Raw genomic sequence first — 23159 nt, forward strand, 5'->3', positions numbered from 1 at the left:
CCCCCAGATCATGATGTTTCTCTTATCTCCTCCAGTGTTTTTTGTCTTATTTTGTTTTTAAGAGAGCCCATCTGCTTGAGTAGGAATATACTGGTTTGTGCTCAGGGTATTGGTGTCTAAGGGGAAACCTCACAGATGCAAAGATTCTGGAGGTGATATTTACTGTGGTCTATAGTTCATTACTTTATACTCTTACCTACGAACCATGAGCTGCCTCACCATTTCCTGTTGAGGCAGCCCTTAGATCCCTGGCACCGTGTTTGATCTTGGATTCCTATCTCAGTAAAGGATGCTCAGTATCTATGGCCTAAGAGATGAGTTGGCTTCTTCCGATGTAAAAGTGAATCTCCCAAATGGAATAAAGAGCTTTTCACAGAAACCTTGATATCAGAGGATGAGGGGAGCCTTTCATGTCCCAGAAAGGCCATCATTGGCACATTATAGAAACAGACCAAGAGATCTGGAGAAGGAAAGAGAACACAGAAATGGCATCTTGTTCTCATTCTTGCTGCTCAATTGCTTTTCCTCCTTGTAAAAGAAAAATAATCATTCTGGCTTTGAATGTCTTTTCTAAATGCCTGTAGCCTTAACTATTAAGAAGATATGAATCAGTAAACATGATCTCGCTGGGATTTTCTAGTGGAAATTGTCATGATGTAAGAGTTCTTCATAAAAAACATATATATAAAAGACTTACTAATCCTTTTTTCTAGAACCATTTCCTCGGGGGCTCATTGAACAATTCTGTTATTTTTATTCCTCAGTCATAAACAGCATGACTCTCAACTTCTGTAAGTTTCAGAGTCTCCATGTCTTCATCCTTCATGTTAATATAGGACCCCATTGCTCTAACCTGGAATTAAATTGGTATACAACTGTTTTTGGCGTTAGATGGTTTAGGTATCCAGTTTCACCTAAGTCATTTTGCAAGGTGGATATAAAACAGCTTGGGCATATTTGTATTTTCATACGTATTTTTTTGAGCTACACATTTCATGAGAAGTTTTGCGGTTTTCTTGTGTTTAAACTTTGTTTTTCTCTTACGTCTGTATATTTTGATGATTTGGAGCAGGTAGCATCTAGACGGAAGGAAAAAATGTTTCTTTTTTTCTGATCAAAGCTAAGAGTTATTCTTACCCTGATTTCCTTGGTGTTAATGTATTTCTGTTCACTATTCATGGAATGTGGGGATGCTCTGGAGAACACAGCGTCAGTACCGCAGTGACTAGGAATGGGGAGAGTGGCCGGAGCTGCCCAGAGGCCTGGTCCCTTCCCCTCAGACACCCAGCCTGAGTGAATGAGGGAGGTGTAGGCACTTTGAGAGGAGCACACAGCTGAGGGCTTCCTCCCTGCCTCGCAGTCCTCAGTCACACCTGGCTACAGTCAGACTTAACTCAGCATTTTTCTCCTCTCTTTCCAGGAGCTGCCTATTGCCAGTTCATGGATATGCTCTTTCCAGGCTGCATTAGTTTGAAGAAAGTAAAATTTCAAGCAAAGTTGGAGCATGAGTATATTCACAATTTTAAACTTCTGCAAGCATCATTTAAGCGAATGAATGTTGATAAGGTAGGAAACTGACTTACACCTCCGTAAAATGCAGGGCCTTTCCTTAAAATTGTTTTTGTGCCAAAATGCAAAAAATCCAAAGACGTATCAATGGTATATATCTTGATTTGTCAAAGTAGTTTGGGGTCTGTGCCTAGCATAAAGTATCAACCCTCACTTCCATATTTGTAGGAGGCTTTCATTTAAGGAATCTCTCAACTAACAGCTAAAGGACTATCGCTAAAGTCCACTCAGTCTCTGCACACTTCCTGTTATGCAAATACATATATAATCCATAGTCATTATCTAGGACATATTTCTTAGAGGGAATAGCTTTGGGAAGAAAGGAATTTTGAATAAGGGAAAAGAGAAAAAAACGGGAAAAACCGAGAACTTTTCTTGGCATCAATAGTAGCAGTAACTAGGCCATGGAAATGAAAAACGTAAATACTGTTACAAGAGACAGGTTAAAGGAAAAGAGAAAAGTTTGCTAAACTGTACATATTTTTAAAGTAATATCTTCCTAAATCAAAGCATTCTTACCAAATATTAAAATCTTTGCTTCTTGTTTTCTCAGAATTTTTATTTCAAGAAACCTACCTCTAACAGTTCAACATTTTAGAGTCTTTTCAACTTTGTCCTTTGCTGTGGTTAATTTCCAATTAGCTCCTTCCATATGCATTGGAAACCAGAGCTACATAGGTTCTCCTTACTAATTAACAGTATTATTTCTCTATACATTTTTGTATCCTTTCTCTATACATGCTTCTAGATCAAAAAGGAAAACACCCACTCATAGGTTTATTTCTCTATACATGCTTCTAGATCAAAAAGAAAAACACTCTTAAGTAGCTATGTAACAAATTAGGGAGCTCTATATTTCTGTGGAAGCATATACAGAGAGAGTGGATGAGCCATTGTTAAGAATGTTGAATATAAAATTCTGGTGCAGGAAGATTGGCCTTCATCACCGTTGTTGGCCTCTCTGCTTAATATGCTCTGATTTCACCCAAGTGTTTTTGGAGAGGCAATGGTCCCTGTGCATGCTTGGCAGAGCATAACACAGGTGGGAAGTGTCTGTGTGCAGATTTGCTTGCCACCCCAGATTTTGAACTTATGCCCCAGAACTTCCATTTTGATAGGGAGTGTGAAATTAAGTCAACAGAAGTAAGTGCCTACTTGGAACAGTTAAAGTAGTACCATCATCTAAAACTGGTTCTAAATGTTAACATTTGGCAGAAAACAAAATCTAGTACCATGTTAATTAAAGGGCCTTATTCCCTAAGAAGGCACTTAAAAATCAGTATCTGCATTAACAAAAGTTATAAATCAGAAAACATGAAAATATTTGGCACAATAAAAAGTCAACTATTAAGTGCATGTGTGGAAGGAATTCTTCGGTGTGGGCAGACTTCACTGAGTCTGGGAGGAGAGCGAGATCTGCATCCAAGTCTCCCTGACTGGAAGAGTCTTCACAAAAAATGTGGTCCCCTCCCAAAGTTTGTTTCTCTTTATTTTGCTCCATACTTGAGTTCTTTTCAGTTTTAGCTTCATCAAAAACATTTTTGAAAAATCCACTGCTAATGATTTTGTTTAATGGCTGGCCTAAAATGCTTCAGTTGTTTTTTCGTTCAAGTGGTTGTTGATACTTAAGGTCTTTCTCTGTTTTTAAGTGGTCTTGATGATCCATTTTAGGATATTAGTGGTATCCAGCTCCTGAGGTGGCAAAGCCTTGCTGAAAATTTAATTTATATGGCTTCCGTTCATGTTATTACACAGTGAAGCTGAGTGCTTTGAATTTGTGTCTGAATTGTGTACCAGTGATCAGATCACTCCCCAGCTTTGTAGCTCTCATGGCTTACATTCAGCTAGCATTCCCACTCAAAAATGAGGAAGCCAGAACCTGGTAATGGCACAACTTGCATAACTAAGTCCTTTTTTTTTTTCCATTTTCCTCTAAAAACTGCCCACTGAAATAAAGGTAATCAGTCACCCCACATTTCTTCCTGTCATGATTCTGAAAGTTCCTCTAAAGGGAACATCTATTGGCTGTCTAGGTTGCCATAGAAAGAGTTACTCCATGAAAAGCCGAGCTCTATCTCAGAAGTTGAGGTGAATATAGTGCAGAATGCCTTCAGGGACTCCCCTAAGCAGCCCCCATTTCTGTCCCTCTCCTCTCCCATGGCACGTTAGTGGTGCTCCTGTGTAGCTGATCTCATGACCCTGAGATCAGGACCGGAGTCAAAATCAAGAGTCGGCCGCCTAACTGACTGAGCCCCCCACCCCACCCCCCAGGCACCCTGCAGGCCGTTGTTCTTAATGCTTGTCTCTCTCTAGTGTGTAAATACAAAACAACAACAACAAACAGGAAAGTTTCTTTTGCTTCATACAAACCATTAGATAAGTGTACGTTTGCATCGATCTGAGTCTCATTCACACTGTCTGATAGCTAAATCCTTACAGGAGTTCAGTCCAACACCACTGGAGCAAGGTTAGAAAGAAAGAGGGAAAATCCATCAATCTTGAAAGAGCACCACATCCCAGGCCTATTTTTGCAAGGAGATGCTTGAGTAGTTAAATCCATTATGAAGAGGATCAGCCCCTCTTGACAGCTAAGGGTATTTCTTGTTTCATCTTCATTTGTTCAGAAGTATGAAATAATTCAGAAGAACCACCTACAGCATTTTAGTTTAACTTTTCTTTAATATGATGGGGGGAAAAAGGTGACTTTTAAAACATAGCTGGCCAAGAAGCTGTGGGGCGACCAGTAGTCCGTAATCGTGGACGCATAGGAAATAGTTACAGGGAACCCTTTGGTTGTGTTAAGTACACACAGGGTCATGACTCATGGTGATTTTATATTGCAGGTGATCCCAGTGGAGAAGCTGGTGAAAGGGCGTTTCCAGGACAACCTGGATTTCATTCAGTGGTTTAAGAAATTCTATGATGCTAACTACGATGGGAAGGAGTATGACCCTGTGGAAGCACGGCAAGGGCAAGATGCAATTCCTCCCCCCGACCCTGGCGAACAGATCTTCAACCTGCCGAAAAAGTCTCACCACGCAAACTCCCCCACCGCAGGTATCAGAACAGTGAAAGCCGACAGTTGCTTTTCGTCGGGGCAATGGCTCCGGTTGATCTGTGCTCTCCTGTGTTGGGTTGATTCTTCCCAACAGCCAGTCTCTCTGTGCCTCTGGATGATTTTTATTGTGTCTATTTGATCATCTTATCTTCCCAGCGTGCCTTATCTGTAAATAAGCCTAATGATCATGATTTAAACTACTAAAAAGGCAGAGTTACTCACTTTTTATCATTCAAGCTGTGTGTTAAGATCATACTCCAGGGATCAATTTCATTTTCTTGGTATGTTTTTCTGAAAAATACTAAGTCTGTTTAGATTTCAACTGAAATATTTTTACTGCTTAATTGCTGGCGGTACAAATCAGGGTATGAGCCAATTTATGCTTTTAAATATGAATAATCTATAATCTTTCAAAAGAAAGTTAGGAAATATGCATCCTATCTCCTATATGGTCAGTGCCAATTTTTATGTGATAATATTCAGCAAGACCTCATTTTATCCATCTTGGTCCAAAAGTGAAGTCATTGGGGATGAATACCTAGGACTTCGAATTCTTTTAAACTGTTATGGATCAAACCTTTCAAAGATATAAACATCCTTCTATAAAAAAATAGACTTTATCAAGCAGGAGGGTGTTCTTGTACAATTGTGGTCATTATCTGGACAGTTGAATGATGAAATGCTCAGAAACTCTTGTTCCATCGTAAAAACCAGTGCTCATGCTTGTTAAATCAGTCACATTAATTTGGTAAATAATACAAATTCCTTATTTATGCCCCACCTCCAATGAGAATGGATAAGAGGTGGCTAGAAGAATACTAATACTGAACAACACAGGCATGTTGTAGAGGCTAGAGGGGTCCATCTGTGGGGCTTCCAGATATCCATGTCATTGAGGCTGGAAGTGAGCCCTCAGTGGGAAGGGGAGAGACTGGCTTGAAGAACTCTAACATTGAGTGTTTGGGCAGAAAAGGAAGGGTTTGCACAAGAGCAGGGAAGATGCCAGAAAGATGGAAGGAAATGAGGGAACGACATGTCAGGGAAGCAGAAGGTAGGGAACAGAATGGCCAACTGAGACATTTCTCAGTCTGTGGAGGAGTCAAGTAAAACGAGGACTGGAAGAGCCCATTGGATTTCTCAACTTAGGGTCATTCAGTGGAATGATGGGACCCAGAGTGGGTGGCGGAATGGGAGGAAGGAGATGAAGATAGCATAAAAATCCAGCTTTGAAGCCATGGATTGAATGAGTTTGAATAAAATAAACTAAGCTAAGCACAGGTCTCTGGAAATACGAACATTTAAGGAGCAAGAGGGAAAAGAGGAAGCTGAGAAAAAAGACATGAACATCGGGGGGAAAAACTCCAAAAACTCAGCATCAGAGAATGAACAGTAGGAAATCTCTAGAAAGAGGTATCACCAGCAGTGCCGAATATTAATTGTGGAGAGATCAAATAGAATGAAGCCCAAAAAGAGGCCAAAGATACCGGGTTCCCAGGAGGTGAGGAATAATCCTTGAGAGAACTGGTCTGTTAAGATGCTGAGTGCATAAACCTAGATTCCAGAGACTGGACGAGGGCATGACCTCACAAGTGGTAAAGTCGTGCAGTAAGAGCACATTCCACCTTCACCAAACTCATTAGGGAAAAAGTTGAGGAAAAACGTTGAGTTGGGGGGGAAAGCTGACAGCCTCAAGAAGTGAGATTGGAAGGAGCATGGTGTTGTCCTTGATCTGTTTTCACCTGCTTTTAGGACAAGGCACAGTGGGCAAGTTTGTCAGATGAGAGAAAGGTCCGTGGAGAAGAAATAGTTGATGGTTGGAAAAAGGAGGGGAAATTTGTGGAGCAGGGCCCTTAAGCTGGAGGGAGAAAATGAGGTCAAGGGTGTTGATACAAACTTCGAGAGGAAGGGGAATTTTATTTTTATTTTTATTTTTATTCTTATTTTAACAAATGCTAGAGAGAGGTTGGGTAGAAAGCCACAAGGAGTTTTGGGGAACAGAAATCTACAGCAGTTCAAATTGCCCTTCAAGTTTGGTCAGAAACGTCGGTCAGTGCAGTAGATGGGGGTCCAGAAGGGGAGTGGTGTGTTTTGTCCAGCGTGCGGGCCTTGGTGAGCAGACGGAGGAGGGGAGACTCAGGGCACCTGGCATTTCTCATCTTAGGGTCTTTTTCTTTTCTTTTTTTTTTAATTTTTTTATTGTTATGTTAATCACCATACATTACATCATTAGTTCTTGATGTAGTGTTCCATGATTCATTGTTTGTGCATAACACCCAGTGCTCCACGCAGAATGTGCCCTCTTTAATACCCATCACCAGGCTAACCCATCCCCCCACCCCCCTCCCCTCTAGAACCTTCAGTTTGTTTCTCAGAGTCCATCGTCTCTCATGGTTCGTCTCCCCCTCCGACTTACTCCCCTTCATTCTTCCCCTCCTGCTATCTTCTTCTTTTTTCTTAGGGTCTTTTTCTAGAGCTCTTAATGATGTACAGATTCATCTTAAAACTCAGCTGCCACTTTTTCCCCCCCCCCAAGTTTGTTTTAGTAGTGAAATCGCCCAGGCCTCAGAAGTTTGTTTTCCTTCCACAATCACAGCGTGTCCTTGGACCGGCACCACCGCTCCCGCTCCCCCAAGACCACCGCTCGGGGCACTGCCTTGGCCTTGCTTTCTAGCAGTTCCCCCATTGGTCTGTCACGGACGTCACCGAGAAACACGTGCTATTTTGAGAGAATGTCCATGAACCTGGAACAGAAATACTGCCTCCAGAGCTTAACCTCTCAGGTGACACAGCTCAGGAAACACATTGAAGTCAACAAGTGACAAATAGGGTTTTTCATGTTCCAGAAGGTAGTAGTTCTTAAGGCTCGTGTTCCTAATACCTTGACCATGTGCACCACATTGGTCTTAATCAGGGAGAAAGGATTATTTTCAAAAGTCAGGCCAGTCATACCCTTTTTAATGAAATAGGTTCTGTCTCTTGGACATTGTGGGATGGAAAAACTATACTGTGGAAAAAATTGTAGCAGGATATACATCACGTATAGAACACTGTTTTAAAAGTTATAATAGGTTTGAAAGGCTCCTATAAATACAGTAAGACCTCATTTTTCTTGAGGTCATGTATCCGGCTCTTGGGAATACAGCCAAGAAAATGTAAACCAAAATGTCTTCCAAGAGTCAGAATAGGTGTTGTAAAATCTGTAATATAAAATGTATAACAAACATGGGGATGTGGTGTCTCAGCACATAACTTATTAGGGCAAGGAGTACACTGAAAGCAATAGAAAGTATAAGCATCAGTCAGGGAAGAGCCAGAAAACTTCAGAAAGCTTGCTAAACAGCCCAGCAGCCTGAATGCTTTATCATAGAATCAGATAGCTCCATGCCTCTCCGTATCCTTCAGGATCGGTGGGACACCAGCATGTGTATTAACTGATAACACTCAGAGTTCCCTTCTAATTCTTAAGATTCTGTTTATAATCATCTCCCCCATGAACGACTTACAGTCTCTAAAGTGAAACCCCATTCAGGGCCATCTTCTTTATATACAAGTCCGATTTTGTCCACCCAAGATGGAAGGCAACATGCTTGATGCTGAGGTGTGAGGGTCAGCTCTCTGGGAATCCTCAGATCTAGATCACAGTTAACGGACAGTGATGCCGTGTCAGTAACATTCAGTAATTTCTTTCCCGCCTCTAAGCCTTGTCATTTCTCAACCATCTGCATTAGTGGAAGTAAACATTGGCTGGTATAATCGAAAGCAGGAGATCATCTTTATTTTTTCGTTTCACTTTGGGATACTTGATGGATTTTGCAGTGGATCTTTCTCCCCAAATATTTCCTTAGGCTCATATTAAAAGCAACTTGCATGTCTTGACTATAATACATTAAGAGCAGTAAGGAGAAGCTCCAAAGCATCTTGTGGTAAAGGGCCCATATTAGAGTGGAAACATGATCATGGAATGGATCCTCCACATGTTGATAATTAAGTACGGTCTAAATTGACAAAAAGAAAAGTTTTTTCATCATACAGACTACTTCTATAGCCATGCTGCATGGGTTGTTTGCTTTTGTATGAAATAGATGCACTCCACACGGTGCATTCTGCTGTTGTGAGAACATGCTAGGTTTTTCTGCCATTTCAGTAGAGACACAAAATACCCTTCTGCAGCTTCAGAGAAGCCGTAGAGCCCATTGGTATCTGTGTGTAGTTGGGTGACTTACCTGCACTGCAATAAGCTTTGGCAAAAGCAGAGGCTACCACATGAGGGTGAATGACTGCCTGACAAGTTGTTCTATCTACATTTTGAAGAATCGCATCTTGAATTGCTTTTGATCTACCAACGAGGAGCCTGTGTTAAAATACACATTTTCATGATAGAGCTCTGTTAAGTGCATATATCATTGTGAGTCATGATGTTTATAAGTTTATTGCAGTGAGCCTTATCTGCAACTCAAGATAGCTGGGGGGGTGCCGAATTCAGTTGTTAAGTGTGAGCACTTACTAAACTTAAAAGGAAATTTGAAGTTGCAGTTCCTATAGCAACCACAGCTTAGACACATTGCAAATTCACATATATTAATATATTTAAATCAAATTCTCATATACAAATACAGTGTGATGCATTTAGAGTTGCTGTGGAAATTGAGTCTGTGCTTTCTCTTTTCCTCAGGGACTTGAGTGTTCCAGCCTTAAAATGAGATCAATAGAAATATTAGATGGTTTCAGAAAGGAAGCAGCCTAAGAACTATAATAGAATAAAGGATTTGAACAATCATACTTAAATCCCTCAGTGTAGACATAAATAAATCCTAACGGTATTTTTCCAAAACTATGAATATGTAAATACTTTCAGTTGTCTTTAATTTGGGTTCTCTAAGGCTGTTCATAGGTTTATTTGTTGACTACCTGTGATCTAAGTAAACATTGCCTGTCACCTTCTTTGGGGAAAGAAGAGTTACTTTTACTTTCCCAAGTTGTTCTGTTTTGTGTTTTTAGCAGAGGCAGTGAAATGTAGCACTGTATAGTGATTTTGTCCTTGTTCTGATCTTGATTTTATGGCCCAAAATATGGTATCTCTTAGTACCACATGCACTTGAAAAGAATATGTATTCTGCAGTTGTTGGTTGTAGAGTGTTTTAGAATTATCAGTTAGATCAAGGTAGTAGATAATGTTACTCAGATCCTCTGTGTTTTTCTGATTTTTGTTTTTGTCTAATTCTAACAATTGCTGTGAAGAAGGTGTTACATTGATTGTGGAATTGTCTTTTCTCCCTTCAGTTCTCTCAATTTTTGTCTCCTGTATGTAGGGCTCTGTTATTAGGTGCATACATATTTATGATTAACTCATTCCAGTGAATTGACCGTTATATTTTATGAGGTGTCCCTCTTGATCTTTGTTAAAACTCTTAGTCTTGAAGTCTATTTTATCTGATACTAAACAGCCACTCTACCTTTCTTATGCTTACTGTTTGCATGGTAAGTTAAATTTCTACGTGTCCTTGACTTTATATTTGAAGTGTGCCTCTTGTTTAGCATATAATTGGGTCTTGCATTTTTATTCATTCTCATAATCTCTGGACGTTGCAATATCCAGTCCATTACAATTTAATGTAATTATTGATTTGGCTGGATTTAGGTCTGCCATATTATCATTTGTTTTCTGCTTGTCCCCTCTGTTTTTTCTTCTTTTTTTTTTAAAGATTTTTATTTATTTATTTATTTATTTGAGAGAGAGCATGAGAGGAGAGAGGGTCAGAGGGAGCAGACTCCCCGCTGAGCTGGGAGGCCGATACGGGACTCGATCCCAGGACTCCAGGATCATGACCTGAGCTTAAGGCAGTCACTTAATCAACTGAGCCACCCAGGTGCCCCCCTCTGTTTTTTCTGTTTCTCTTCCCCCCCCTTTTTAAAGTAGGCTCCACACCCAGCATGGAGCCCAACACAGGCCTTGAACCCACGACCCCAAGATTAAGACCTGAGCTGAGATCAAGAATTGGATGCTTAGCCGACTGAGCCACCCAGCCGCTCCTGTTTCTCTTTTCCTGTTGTCTTCTGGATTTTCTTATGATTATTATTTTTTTTCCAGTTTTATTGTGAAATAATTGACATATATCACTGTATGATTTTAAGGAATACAGCATGGTGGTTTGATTTACATTTATTGTGAAATGATTACCACAGTAGGTTCAGCCAACATCCATCTTCTCATATAGATACAATAAGAAAATAAAAGTCTCTCCTTGTGCTGAGAACTCTTACAATCTACTCTCTTGACAACTTTTCTATAGATACACATCAGCGTTAGCTATAGTCATGGTGTACATCACATCCCTAGTACTTACTTACCTTATAACTGGAAGTTTGTACCTTTGGGCCACCTTCTTGCAATTCACCTCCCCCTGCTCTCTGCTTCTGGTAACCACAAGTGCAAGCTCTTTTTCTGAGTTTGGTTGGTTGGTTGTTTTAGAGAGTCCACATGTGAGATCATACAATCTTTGTCTCTCTGTCTGATTTATTTCACTTAGCATAATGCCTTCAAGATCCGCTCATGCTGTTGCAAATGGTAGGATTTCGTTGTTGTTTTTTTATGGCTGAAAAATATTCCGCTGTGTGTCTGTCCAACAATTTATCCATCGATGGACATTTAGATTGTTTCCATGTCTCAGCTACTGTAAATAATGCTGCTATGAACATGAGGGTGCAGATATCTTTCTGAGTTACTGTCTTCATTTCCTTTGGATAAATAACCAGAAGTAGAATTGATGGATCATATGGTAGTTCTGTTTTTAATTTTTTGAGGATCCTCCTTACGGTCTTCTGTAGTAGCTGCACCAATTTCCATCCCTGCCACCCTTCCAAGGGTGCCCCTTTCTCCACATCCTCCGCAGCATTTGTTCTTTCTTATCTTTTTGGTGATAGCCGCTCTGAGCAGCATAAAGCGATAGCTCATTGCGGTTTTAACTTCCATCTCCCTAATGAATGCTGATGTTCAGCATCGTCTCATATACCTGTTGGTCTTTCATATATCTTTGAAGAAATGTCTGGTCAGGTCCTCTGTCCATTTTTTTTAATCGAGATGAGTTATTTGCTTTTTTTTGCTGCTGAGTCGTATGAGTTCTTTATGTATTTTGGATATTAATCTCTTGCCAGATACATGGTTTACAAATACTTTTCCCATTCTGTGGGTTGTCTTTCCACTTTGTTGATGGTTTCTTTTGCTAAAGCAGAAGCGTTTTAGTTTGATGTAGTCCCACTTGTTTATTTGTTGTTGTTGCTTGTGCTTTAGGTGCTATATCCATATTCTGGAATTTAAAAATACTGTATGTTCAATCTTAATTTATTGCCTTCCTAACTATATCTCTTTGCATTAATTTTTTAGTGGTTGCTCTAAGAATTACAATATATATATTTATCTTTTCACAGTGTACTTAAAACGCATATTTTATCTCTTCATGTAAAATGTGGAACCCTGGCAGCCCTTCCTCCCACTGTCCTTTGTTACAGTTGTCATCTGTATTACATCCACATATATCATAAATCCCGTAAGGCAGTGCTACAACTTAGGCTTTAAGCCGGCATTGTTCAGTAAGTGGCTTTTGAGCAGATGTGCTTATTCTACATTGAAATGTGCTGTATGTATAAAATGCATGCTGGATTTGGAAAACTTAGTGTGAAGAAAATGAATATAAAGCCTCTAATAATTTTATTGATTACATATAGGAACCATAATCTGTATATATTGTATGTATTTTGCACATAAAAATTAATGTCCTTAATTTTTTTAATTACATGATTAACATTACATTTCTATGAGGCAGTACTGTTTTAAGCAATAAAAAAATTTAAAAATAGAGGGCTTTTCCCCCCAACTTTATACCATTTCCACTCTTCTTCAGTCATTCCTAAAGATCTACGTTCCCTACTGATTTCATTTCTCTTCAGACTGAAGAACTTGCTTTAGCGTTCCTTGTAGACAAGGTCCAGTGGCAACAAATTCTTTTAGTTTCCTTTCACCGTAAATGTCTTTATTTCACTTTCATTATTGAAAATTTCCGTAGATAAAGAATTCCAGCTGATCATCCTTTCTTTATGCACTTTAGAGATGTGGTTTCAGTGTCTGTGGCCTCCAGAGATAAGAAGTGCTTGCTCATTCTAATCATTCTTCCCCTGTGTGCAATACGTTGTTTTTCTCTGGGTGCATTCAGAGTCTCTTTATTTCTGGATTTCAGTAGTGTGACTGGGATGTGCCTAACCATGATTCTCTTTGAATTTATCTTGTTTTGGAGTTCATTAAGCTACTTAAATCTCTAAGTTTATGTGTTTTACCATATTTGGGAGGTTTTCAGCCATTATTTCAAATATTTTTCAACTCCATTCTCTCTGTCCTCTCTTTCTGGGACACCGTTTATCCATATTTTAGAGCTTTTGAAATTACCCCCACAGCTTCCTGAGGTGCTGTTCACTTTCTTGCCAGCATTCTTTGTCTTCTTTCGATTAGATGGTTTCTATTAATACATCTTCAGCCTTAAACTCTTTTTCCTCTGTCATCTCTCTTCAGTTGAGCATTTTTAAAATTTCAACTATTGCATGTTTTCGGTGGTAATTCACTTTCTTTCTTTCTCTATTGATATTGCCTACCTTTCTTTCACTATGACCGTATTTCACTGAGCGTGGTTATGAGATAGCTGCTTTGAAGTTCGTGTCTGCTAATTCCACCATTCTGACCACCTCATGATTGGCATCTGTTGATTTTGAGAACCTGTCACATTTTCCTGGCTCTTCACAGGTTGAGTAATTTTGGATTGTATCATAGACATTGTGGTGTTTTGTTGGGGACATTGCAGCCTTTGGTGTTTTGCTCCAAAGAGTGTTGATGTTTTTGGTTTAACAGGGACTTAATTAGAGTCCAAGTCAAGAAGTTAAATTTCACTGAGAGGGTCCAGAAGGCCTGTGCCTTCATGCAGGACTTCCTTTTCCTCATTACTGACAAAACCTATGTCTTTACTTACCTTTTGAGAAAAGTCTGCCCTTTAAACACAAATGTTGCTCTCACCCCGAAGCCACTATTTATTCCAAGAAATGCATTTTCCCATGTCTGCTCTTTAGACCAGACCAGTCCATGATGGCATTTGACATCTCAGAGCCGTAGGGGAGGCCCAGGCAGCCTTCTTGTCCCTTCATGGTCTCCCCATCAAGATGAGTCGTGTCTGTTTGTTCGTGCTCCTGCTATTAACTGCCCTCTCAGTCCCCCATCATCTAACCATATACTGTACCACCCACGTACCTGCTCACTTCTTCAAGGATCAAATGTTCGTTTTAAGAGCTCATGTAATATCAACTCAAAACAAGGAAGAGGTGCCTTTTTACTAATCTCGTAAATGGTGAGAATTGTTTTCCAGTAGATGCTAGCATGTCTTATTACATGAACACTGTCTCTTTCTCTCCATGTGAAAGTGCCCGGTGTCAGGTGCCTGGGTGGCTCAGTTGGTTAAGCGACTGCCTTCGGCTCAGGTCATGATCCTGGAGTCCCGGGATCGAGTCCCACAACGGGCTCCCTGCTCAGCAGGGAGTCTGCTTCTCCCTCTGACCCTCTTCCCTCTCATGCTCTCTATCTCTCTTTCTCAAATAAATAAATAAAATCTTAAAAAAAAAAAAAAGAAAGAAAGAAAGTGCCCGGTGTCAGTGTTGCACCCCCTTGGTCTCCTGCTAGTAGGAAACCATCCCATTGCTAAGCTGCATTCCACGTGAGGGCTATTCATGGTAAGAAGGTATTGGTGGTTTTGTTCCTCCAGCTACACATCTATCTTATGTAAGATGTATAAGATGCACCACTGGGCATCAGGATAGTTTTCTCCTCGAAGAACAATTGAAACTGCATTTCTCAACCTGTACGGATAGAACCACAGCATACAATATGCGCAGGGCTCTGCCTTGCCAGGATACTGACTTTCTGTGAGTTTGAAATATTGAGAGCACAGACAGGAACAGAGACATGAAGAATTCAGGAGCTTCCGATAGGAATCTTCTGGTGGTATCTGAGGACGAGGCCAAGAACCTTCTTCCTAGGAACAGTCATGCATTTTTTATTGCATCTCAATGTGTTTGCTTACTGAGACAGCCTCTTTGACAGGTGATTTACTAATTCAGTGTACAACTTTTAGTTTGGCTTTTTTTTTTTAAGATTTTATTTATTTATTCATGAGAGACAGAGAGAGGGAGAGAGAGACAGAGAAGCAGAGGGAGAAGCAGGCTCCCAAGGAGCAGGGAGCCCGATGTGGGACTTGATCCCAGGACCCTGGGATCATGACCTGAGCCGAAGGCAGATGCTTAACCATCTGAGCCACCCAGGCGCCCTAGTTTGGCTTTTTGAAATCAAAATAGGACCTAATTTTCCATAAAACTAGAATTTTTGAAAGCTTAGAGATCAAAACCTACAACCGTCACCCCTGTTTTTGAGGTGGGGAAGCTGCAGCACAGAGAGGTTCAGTAACTTGCCAGGGTCACACTCTAGAAAAGGAGTACCCGAAGTTTAAAGTTTGACCCTGTGATTCCAGAGCCTGCACTCTTAAACCATTATAATGCCTCTGAAATATCATGGATGTGGTCTTGTTTTATGTTCTTATCTCCTCCTCACACTATTCTGAACCACGGTAAATTTTCACAAACCACATTCAAATTGCATAGCCTCTGGAGGACCTAAAAGACTCTGCAGTACCCAGTAGGCTTGAACCAGAGCACATGCTGTTCAGTTTGAATGGCATTCGTTTTTTAAAATAGCAGTAATTTTTCAAGTTTAAAAACAGTCTCATGCATCCTTGCAACAGGTTCTTGGTGAGCATTACCCTACCTTCTATAAACCCATCAATGCAGGAAACATTGACTTCAGAGCAGAAATATGTATGAAGCCTGGCATACTGAGCCCCAGATGAGTGGGATTACTAATCTCAGATTTCTTAATCCTTTGATTCAAATCCTTCTCTGAGTAGATGGTCTGGGTAATTTCAGAGGGAAGAATATAATATGCCCCTCAGACAAAACTGGCATCTGTTTTGGTAGGCCATGCTCTGCTCCCTCCCACGGGACTCTGCAGAGAACCCATGGCCTCCTTTGTTGTCCCACCTGCAGCTGGGAAGCAAACCCTCCTAGTCCTTCCATAAATAGCACTGAGTCCTTTCATAACCAGCATCAGGTCATTTTTACTGCTTCCTGGGTATGTTGAAATATTAATTGGTTTTGCACTAAATTCCACAGGTTACTCTGATCATCCCTTTTCTCTCCAAAGGAATAATAACTCGGTGTTTGGCTTCTTAACCTCACAATAAAACTTGTGTGGCCTCAAAAGGCAGTGACTTAGCATTTATTCTCAGTTTCCATAAACAGAATATCACCGGTCACCCATGCACCTATTTTTCTTTCCTTTGTCACTTGGTGTGTTGGGCAGGAATAGAAAATAGTTTTGACTTTGAAGAATTTTCTAGACTCCCTTTGAATTGGGTGAACTATCAGCCAGTTCTGTCTTGTTCAATCATTTTTTTCTCCATTTGCCTGACACATAGAAGGTTCTCATTTAGAATTTGTTGAATTGATTTAAATTGAATCACTGCATGTCCATTTGGATCCAGGAAGATGCAGTCCTTAAGCTGCTATATGGCTATTTTTGATGTTCCCAGTCATCTCCATCGCATGAGGAGCCCCTTGTATTATAGCTTAGGAAATAGCATGGTGCCCTACACAGTAGCTCAGAAAAAAAATTCTTAAAGAGCAGTTCCTATTTACTGGACATGTTGTTCTTTTTATGAAAGCTTTACTTGAATTCTCATTCATTCAGTCTCTCAACATGTATTTAAGGCACTGTAAGAGGTTCTGGAGATACACCGTGATTCAAGGAAGTTACAGCCTTGTGACAAAACATGGCAATAAATAGACAGTAGCAGTAAAGTGAGGTGTATGCTATCAGGGTGTGTGGGAAGACCACCTGAGCTGGTCTTGCATGTTCTAGAAAGGCTTCCTGGGGAAGAGTGAGATTCGACTAAGACTTGCTGAATGAGTAGAAGTTAGCCAGGTCAAGAGTATGGACAGGAGCACTGTAAGCTTTCAGAAAGAGTAGAATGTTGATGTCAACAGAGAATATGCCATGTTGAGTGAAATGCACATTGTGCCGCGTGAATGTTGAGATTGTAAGGCTGCAGAGGTGAGCGGGGCGCCCTCGTATGAGTTGAGAGGTGGTCTCCATGTCGTGTTGCTGCAAAACAGCCACTACAAACTTAGCAGCTTAAAACAACACACACGTATTGTCTTCCGCCTTCTGAAGTCCAGGCCCAGCTTAGCTGTGTTCTCTGCTTGAAGGTTCCACAGGCAGCAGTCTAGGTATTTGCCGGGGCTCTGGTCTAATCAGAGGCTTAACTGGGGAGAGCTCCCTTGGGCTGTGACCGTTTCTTTGAGGCTGCAGAACTGAGGCTTCGGTTTCTTGCCAGCAGCAGCTCTCAATTCCCAAAGGCCACTTGCAGTCCCTCGCCACATGGGCTTTTCCAACATGTGTGCTTACTGCATGGAAGCTTGCTTCTTCAAGGCCAGTAGGGGGATTCTCTCTAGCATGTACACTAGCCAAACAGAGTTCTGTAGAGTACTGTCGTCATGAGAGTGACCTCCCATCACCCTTGCCGTATTCTCTCAGAAGCAAGACACAGGTCCCACCCATAGTCTAGGGGAAGGGACTGTACGAAGGTGGGAATACCATGAGGTGAAGCTCACTGAGGGGAGAGGGTCACCTTAGGTTCTGTTGGTCACAGAGGTTTACACTTTAAAGGGGGCCGTTGGGAGTCGTTTAAAAAGTTTTAAGTACAAGTTTGCTCTTTAGTACAGAGAATTCATGGAGGGTGTAGTGTTACAGTCCAGAAGAACAGCTAAGAAGCTGTTACAACAGATCATTTAGGGGAGGAGGTTGGCCTAAACAAAGGTCATGGGCCATGTGGCTTATGGAGACTTTTTAAGGAGATGGAGTCAATAAAACTTGACAATTGGATATGAGAAGTAAAGGAGAAGGGAAGCCAAGGATAAGTGATGCCCACGTTTCTGGCTTAATGGTTGCTTGGTGGAAGCAGAGAGCCCGGAACAGGAGCCAGTTATAGAAGAGGAGAGGACTCCTGTGGGGCTCAGCCCTGGTTCTCACCTCCCTGAGCTCCAGCTGCTCTGTGGCCTCAGACCATGTCTCTCTCTCTGCAAGGGAGTCTGGGTAAGATAGTGTTAAGAGCACAGCTGACTGGCCACCATCAGAAAAACCACCTAAAGCACTGGTCTTGACAGTGGAGTCAGTAGGACTGTGTCTGTACATTATGAAGTCCTGGTGCTCCCCCCAGATAGCCATCTTAATTTGTAAGCCTTTTGCTTAAAGGACTACTGTATGCCAGGAGCGCAGGGACACCGTGAGGTCACGGTGATGCCTTTGTGTTTTCATTCTTAGTGGTCTGGCTACGTTTGTTGGGCTGCTTCAGCCACCAGCTTTTCTTATTGCTGCAGTAAAGAGGCTGGGGGGGGTTCCCCTAAATTGTTGGGATTCTGATGTGATTGTTTTCATGGGAGTGAGGGATTCTCGCCATTTCTAGAGAGAAAACTGATCTGGGGACAATTTGAACTAAGTGATTGGTTAGCACCTCATGTGTTTCAAAGCACACTTCATTGTTACCAAGATATGAGAGGTGTGAAAAGTCAGTTTATCACAAGAAATATACCACATTCAAATAACTATTCGGAGGTTAGATTTTTTAATAATTGAGCCATTTGAAGAGGAGTTCTTTCGTGCATTTTTTCCCACTATGAAAAATTCTCTGAAACCATAGTGACTCAAGCAGAGCCTGGAAAATACTGGAGAATCACATGATGGCTAAAAATAAGCACATCATCTCTAGCAGGGACAGTAACCAGGGCAGAAGTAACTCGGTTTTGTGAATGCTCGCACTGGCTGGATGCGCTTGGGCCCTCTTGCCCATCACAGGGGCAGGCTGTGACCACTGGCTGGAGAAGGGGAGCCCCCCAGGCCCCGGAGCGCTCGGTGCAGGGCCATCCGCACCCTTCCCAGGCTCCTGACTTTCGGTGTAGCTCGCTGGCATGCCCTCTCGGGGCAGTGTCAGTTATCAGACTGTGTAATGACCCTCGAGCAGTGAACTGGGAGGGACACGGGCTGACTCGTAGCTCCTGTCACTGCCTCCTTTTCTTCAGCCCTCCCCCTGGAATCCATAGCAGATGCTATTGATCACAGAGTGTCTTTTTGTTACTGTTAATATGGCAAAGTGTAAGTTGTATACGATGGCCAGGCGTTTGGTGCCTGTTTAAGAGGGTACACAATAGGGTCGTCGCCACTGGAGCACCGTGAATGATGTACCAGAAAGAAAACTCATCTTGAGCGCTTGCTCCTCCCACCCAGGAGAATGAGGCCGCTCTGCATCTGCCCTCCACACTGCCGGGGACCATGGCACCCCTCCGCTCAGGAGCCTGCAGCGGCTTCCCTCTTCCCTCGGAAGGAAAGCCCACGTCCTAATAAGCCCAGCCTCTCAGTCCCTAGTGATCTGCCCCACCCCCCACCCCCCGCCCCCAGGCTTGCTGTGCTCGAGCATCGCAGCATCCCACCTGGCTCCTGAGCAGATGAGGCAGGGCCTTTGCCTGGAATGCTCTGCTCCTGGCTTCCCCTCTCTCAGGTCTCTGTTCAAATCTCACTTTCTGCACGAGGCCCTGAAGTAAGGGTTACTCCTGCAACCGGCACGTCGCTTTCAGGAATCCCGGAAGTTGCGACTGTGGAGGTGTCACAAGAGATGGAGGCTTCTTTGAGGACTGGGACTTTGAAACCAGGCTAACCCCCCCCACACACGCCTCAGTCTCTGCTGGGCTGCTCAGACACTCACGTCTGAGTGAGGAGTTGAGACTGGAGAGAGATGAGTGGTGGACACTCGGGTTCCCTGGAATTGGTCCTGCAAACAGCTGCTCACCCACCCCAGCCCCCGCCCAGCACTGCTAACCCCTCCCTGCCCTGCTCTACCTTTCTCTTTTCCATACCATTTACTTGCTATTTTATTATGTGATTCATTATTTAATTCCCCCTGTTAGAATCTAAATTCTACCAAGACCGGCATCTTCTGTTTCGTTCATTGATTTATCCCAGCTGCCTATAGCTTGCCAGGTACACAGTAGGGGTTCAGTAAACATGAGCTGCGTGAATGAATGAGTCAAAGTAATTTAAGAAGGAACACAGAGACTTGGGCTACAGCCTGCTGATTTTCAAGATAGAGAGTAAATGGAGCGGGAGAACCTATGCCTTGGTGCCCACTGGTGGTTTATGGATTAAAATTTTTTATAGAGATTTTCTTGAAAATGAGTTGGATTTTCTTACTACTTCAGCAGGTTAGTTTTAATTTTGCTACTACCTAGAAATGGGAAACCTGTGTACCTCATTAGTTGAATCACCTCTCATATGCTGAGTAATAATAACGTGAGCTAACATTTAATGAGCACCTACTATGTGCCAGGCTCTTGTGTAAGAATTTTCCATGTATGAACTCATGTATTGTTCCTAACTCTGGGAAACAGGCACTGCTAGTCGGTCTTCATCATAAGGCCCGGCGGCGGCCCAAGCACACCACTCAGCCAGCAGCAAAGCCAGGACTCATGGCTGTAGGGCGCCCCCCACCCCCCTGGCTTAACCACTGCCTCCCTAAGGGCAAGATGAGGGATGACCATTTCAAGACCAGATCTTCATTCCCACATGGTTGATGTGCTTCGTGCTAGGCTCCAAGGTGCTCAGAAAAGGAGCTGCCCACTTTTACAAGCTGACACTGAAGTAGCAAAAAGGAAGAACCCACCTTGGCCCCTGGCTGCACTGGTGACAAGCCTGAAGGGCCATGACTAGAATTTCTGAATAAAAGAACCAGCCTCTTAGTAATCTCATGAGTCGGAGCATCCCCGAACTCCTGCCGATGTTCCATTTGGACTGAACTCTAGCCACTGAGGTGCTTTTCTTTTTTGGCCCTCAGAGAACAGATGACAGAACCTACAAAGGGAAGGTATGGAGCCATTTTTGAAGGAAAAGGTCAGCTCTCGCATTTGCAGTAATCGTAATTGTGGTGGCGTGGTTGGTCATTGCAGTGTGACCACTCTGGTGTCCATTTTGTCACTGAGGACACCCTCTTCCTGTGGGAGTTCACTCTTCTCATCAGTCCAACCCTGTACTCTATCCCCAGCAATAACTTTTATTTTAACCAAGTTCATTATCTCAGTTAAAAATTAAAACCTATTCACCAAGGTAAAGAGGATAAGGAAGTGAGGTCGGATCATCCACAAATAACTGATCAATGTAGGTACAATGTATCTTTTGTCAAGTTTCAGGTCTGTGGGGGTTTGGTTTTGTTTTTTAAAGGTTTTATTTGAGAGCAAGAGAGAGATTGAGAGAAGGAATGGGGGGGCAGAGGGAGAAGCAGACTCCCCGCTGAGGAGGGAACCCAAAGTGGGACTAGATCCCAGGACCTCGGGACCATGACCTGAGCTGAAGGCAGACGCTTAACCAACTGAGCCACCCAAGTGCCCGGGGTTTTGTTTTTGAGCTATAATTGACATACAACACAACAGTTTCAGGTATACAACATGATTGAATATCTGTATAGACTGCAAAATGGTCACCGCAATAAGTGTAGTTAACATCCATCACCACACATGATTACAGTCTTTTTCTTGTGGTAAGAACTTTGAAGATCTACTCTTTTAGCGTCTCTCATACAGTGTCGTGACATATAACCACCTTGCGGTACATTATGTCCCCAGACTGACTTATTTTATAACTGGAAGTCTCTACCTTTTGACCACCCTCACCCATTTCACCCACTCCCCAGCCCCCACCTCTGGGGTTTTTAATTGAGCGAGAAGAACACGGGGGTGGAATATGCTCTCAAAGTAGAGAAGAAGCTGGGGATGACCAGAAGGCTGGCTGCTTCCTGAGTGTGTGTTGTGTGCCCGTGCACATGCACGTGCGTGTGCACATGTTTTTAATGTCTCTGTGGTTCTTGTCAACAGTATTAATGTCATATTTTTAGCTCCTCTGTTTATGACTTTGGCAGAAGGAATACGGCAGATTAAGTGAGAAGAATTTTTAAATTCCATCAGAGCTCCGGCCATGAGAGATAAAGCCAAGTAAAGTACTTTGCTTTAGCATTATGAATTCATTGGGCCTCATATGCCCAAAATATAGCATTTTCCATAAACATTAAGCTACTAATTATTGACATTAGACACAATGATACTGTGGCTTCACTAAGGCAATGAATAAGGCCACTCTTTTTTTTTTTTTACAACTATGGTTAAAATGTCTTAGAATCATATTTATACACCAAATCCTAAAGGCATTAATTAAGACACAACTGCTCAAAGACTAGCATTGTAAATCATGTCCATATCCACTGAGTAAAGTCAGAGAATTACAGGGACTTGTACAGAATTTACTTCTATTTTCCTCGGCTTCTGAAACTCCTTTTTATTTTGAAAGGGAAAATTAGAGAGAGAAAAGCTTGAGGGAAAAACAATTCTTGTAAAACAGGACTACCACTAATTATGTTTTCAGGACATCAAATGCAGCTTGCAAAAAAATTTTTGGAATGGTTGATAGCTGCAAGGAAAAAAAAAAGTCTGTCTCTGCATTATAGCTGCAGTGCTGCCCTCCCTTTAAAAGCCATTACGTAAATGTTTTTCATGGAAGCATCGTTGAGCAAGGAGGCATGGGAAGGCACAGAAGCGAAGTCCCCGTGAACTTGGGTGCGTTCCGGGCAGCAGGAAAGCAGTTACTGAGGACCCTAATCTCTCAAGCCAGGATTAGATGCTACCCAAGGACATTATTGGGTCATTTCACAAAAGTGGAACATAAATGGTAGTTTACATAAAAGTGATATATCAATGTTAAATTTGCTGACACTGATAATTACAATTTTCTCAGCACATCCTTATTCTAGTGGCCTAGGTAAACGGAAGAAGGTCCAGCACCCCAGAAGCTGGGTACCCTTCAGAGTACAGTTGTTTGAAAAGAGGCAGCGAGACTTTGAAAGTGAATAAACAAAAACATCGTTCTTAGCGGTCTAATAAGTGGGATCTACTTTAGGATACTGTTTACTCTTCTAAAAAGTAAACCATGAAATCCTTAAACAGAATGAATGAAGGAAGGATGTCATTTTCATTTTTGTAAGTTTCACTGTTTGGTATTTCTCACTGTGATAGCCGTGAGGGGTAAATTACTTCCATATCAAATGGCAGCTTGTGAGGATTTGAAGAGCTCACTTGACATTCTTTTGAAAAATGAGCTTTTACTTTAACCCTTTAATTGTGTGGGGTTTTTTTTAAACTTGAAACTTTGAGGACACTAAGATCTTCCGTGCATCTTTCCTGTTCTTTAATTTTGTCATGCATTCGATGGTCTGTGAATGCCCAGGTGGCTGGCCCTGCTGCTCACGCCCTCTGTCAGCAGACATTTCATTCCCTCTGTGATCACTTTCTTTCCAAACAA

General features: G+C 42.0%; 1 protein-coding gene across 5 annotated transcripts in view; it reads left to right on the forward strand.

The window, feature by feature from the left end:
• Positions 1–23159, forward strand: part of MAPRE2 (microtubule associated protein RP/EB family member 2) — a 159939-nt gene that overhangs the window by 119892 nt on the left and 16888 nt on the right. For all 5 annotated transcript variants that reach the window (XM_027576016.2, XM_027576015.2, XM_027576017.2 and 2 more), the window contains 2 exons: positions 1421–1566; positions 4413–4626. In XM_027576016.2, the coding sequence (XP_027431817.1) occupies positions 1421–1566; positions 4413–4626 (360 nt within the window). The remainder of the gene's footprint in view (positions 1–1420; positions 1567–4412; positions 4627–23159) is intronic.

Source organism: Zalophus californianus, chromosome 14, assembly GCF_009762305.2.
Source record: "Zalophus californianus isolate mZalCal1 chromosome 14, mZalCal1.pri.v2, whole genome shotgun sequence".
Taxonomy (NCBI): Eukaryota; Metazoa; Chordata; class Mammalia; order Carnivora; family Otariidae; genus Zalophus; species Zalophus californianus.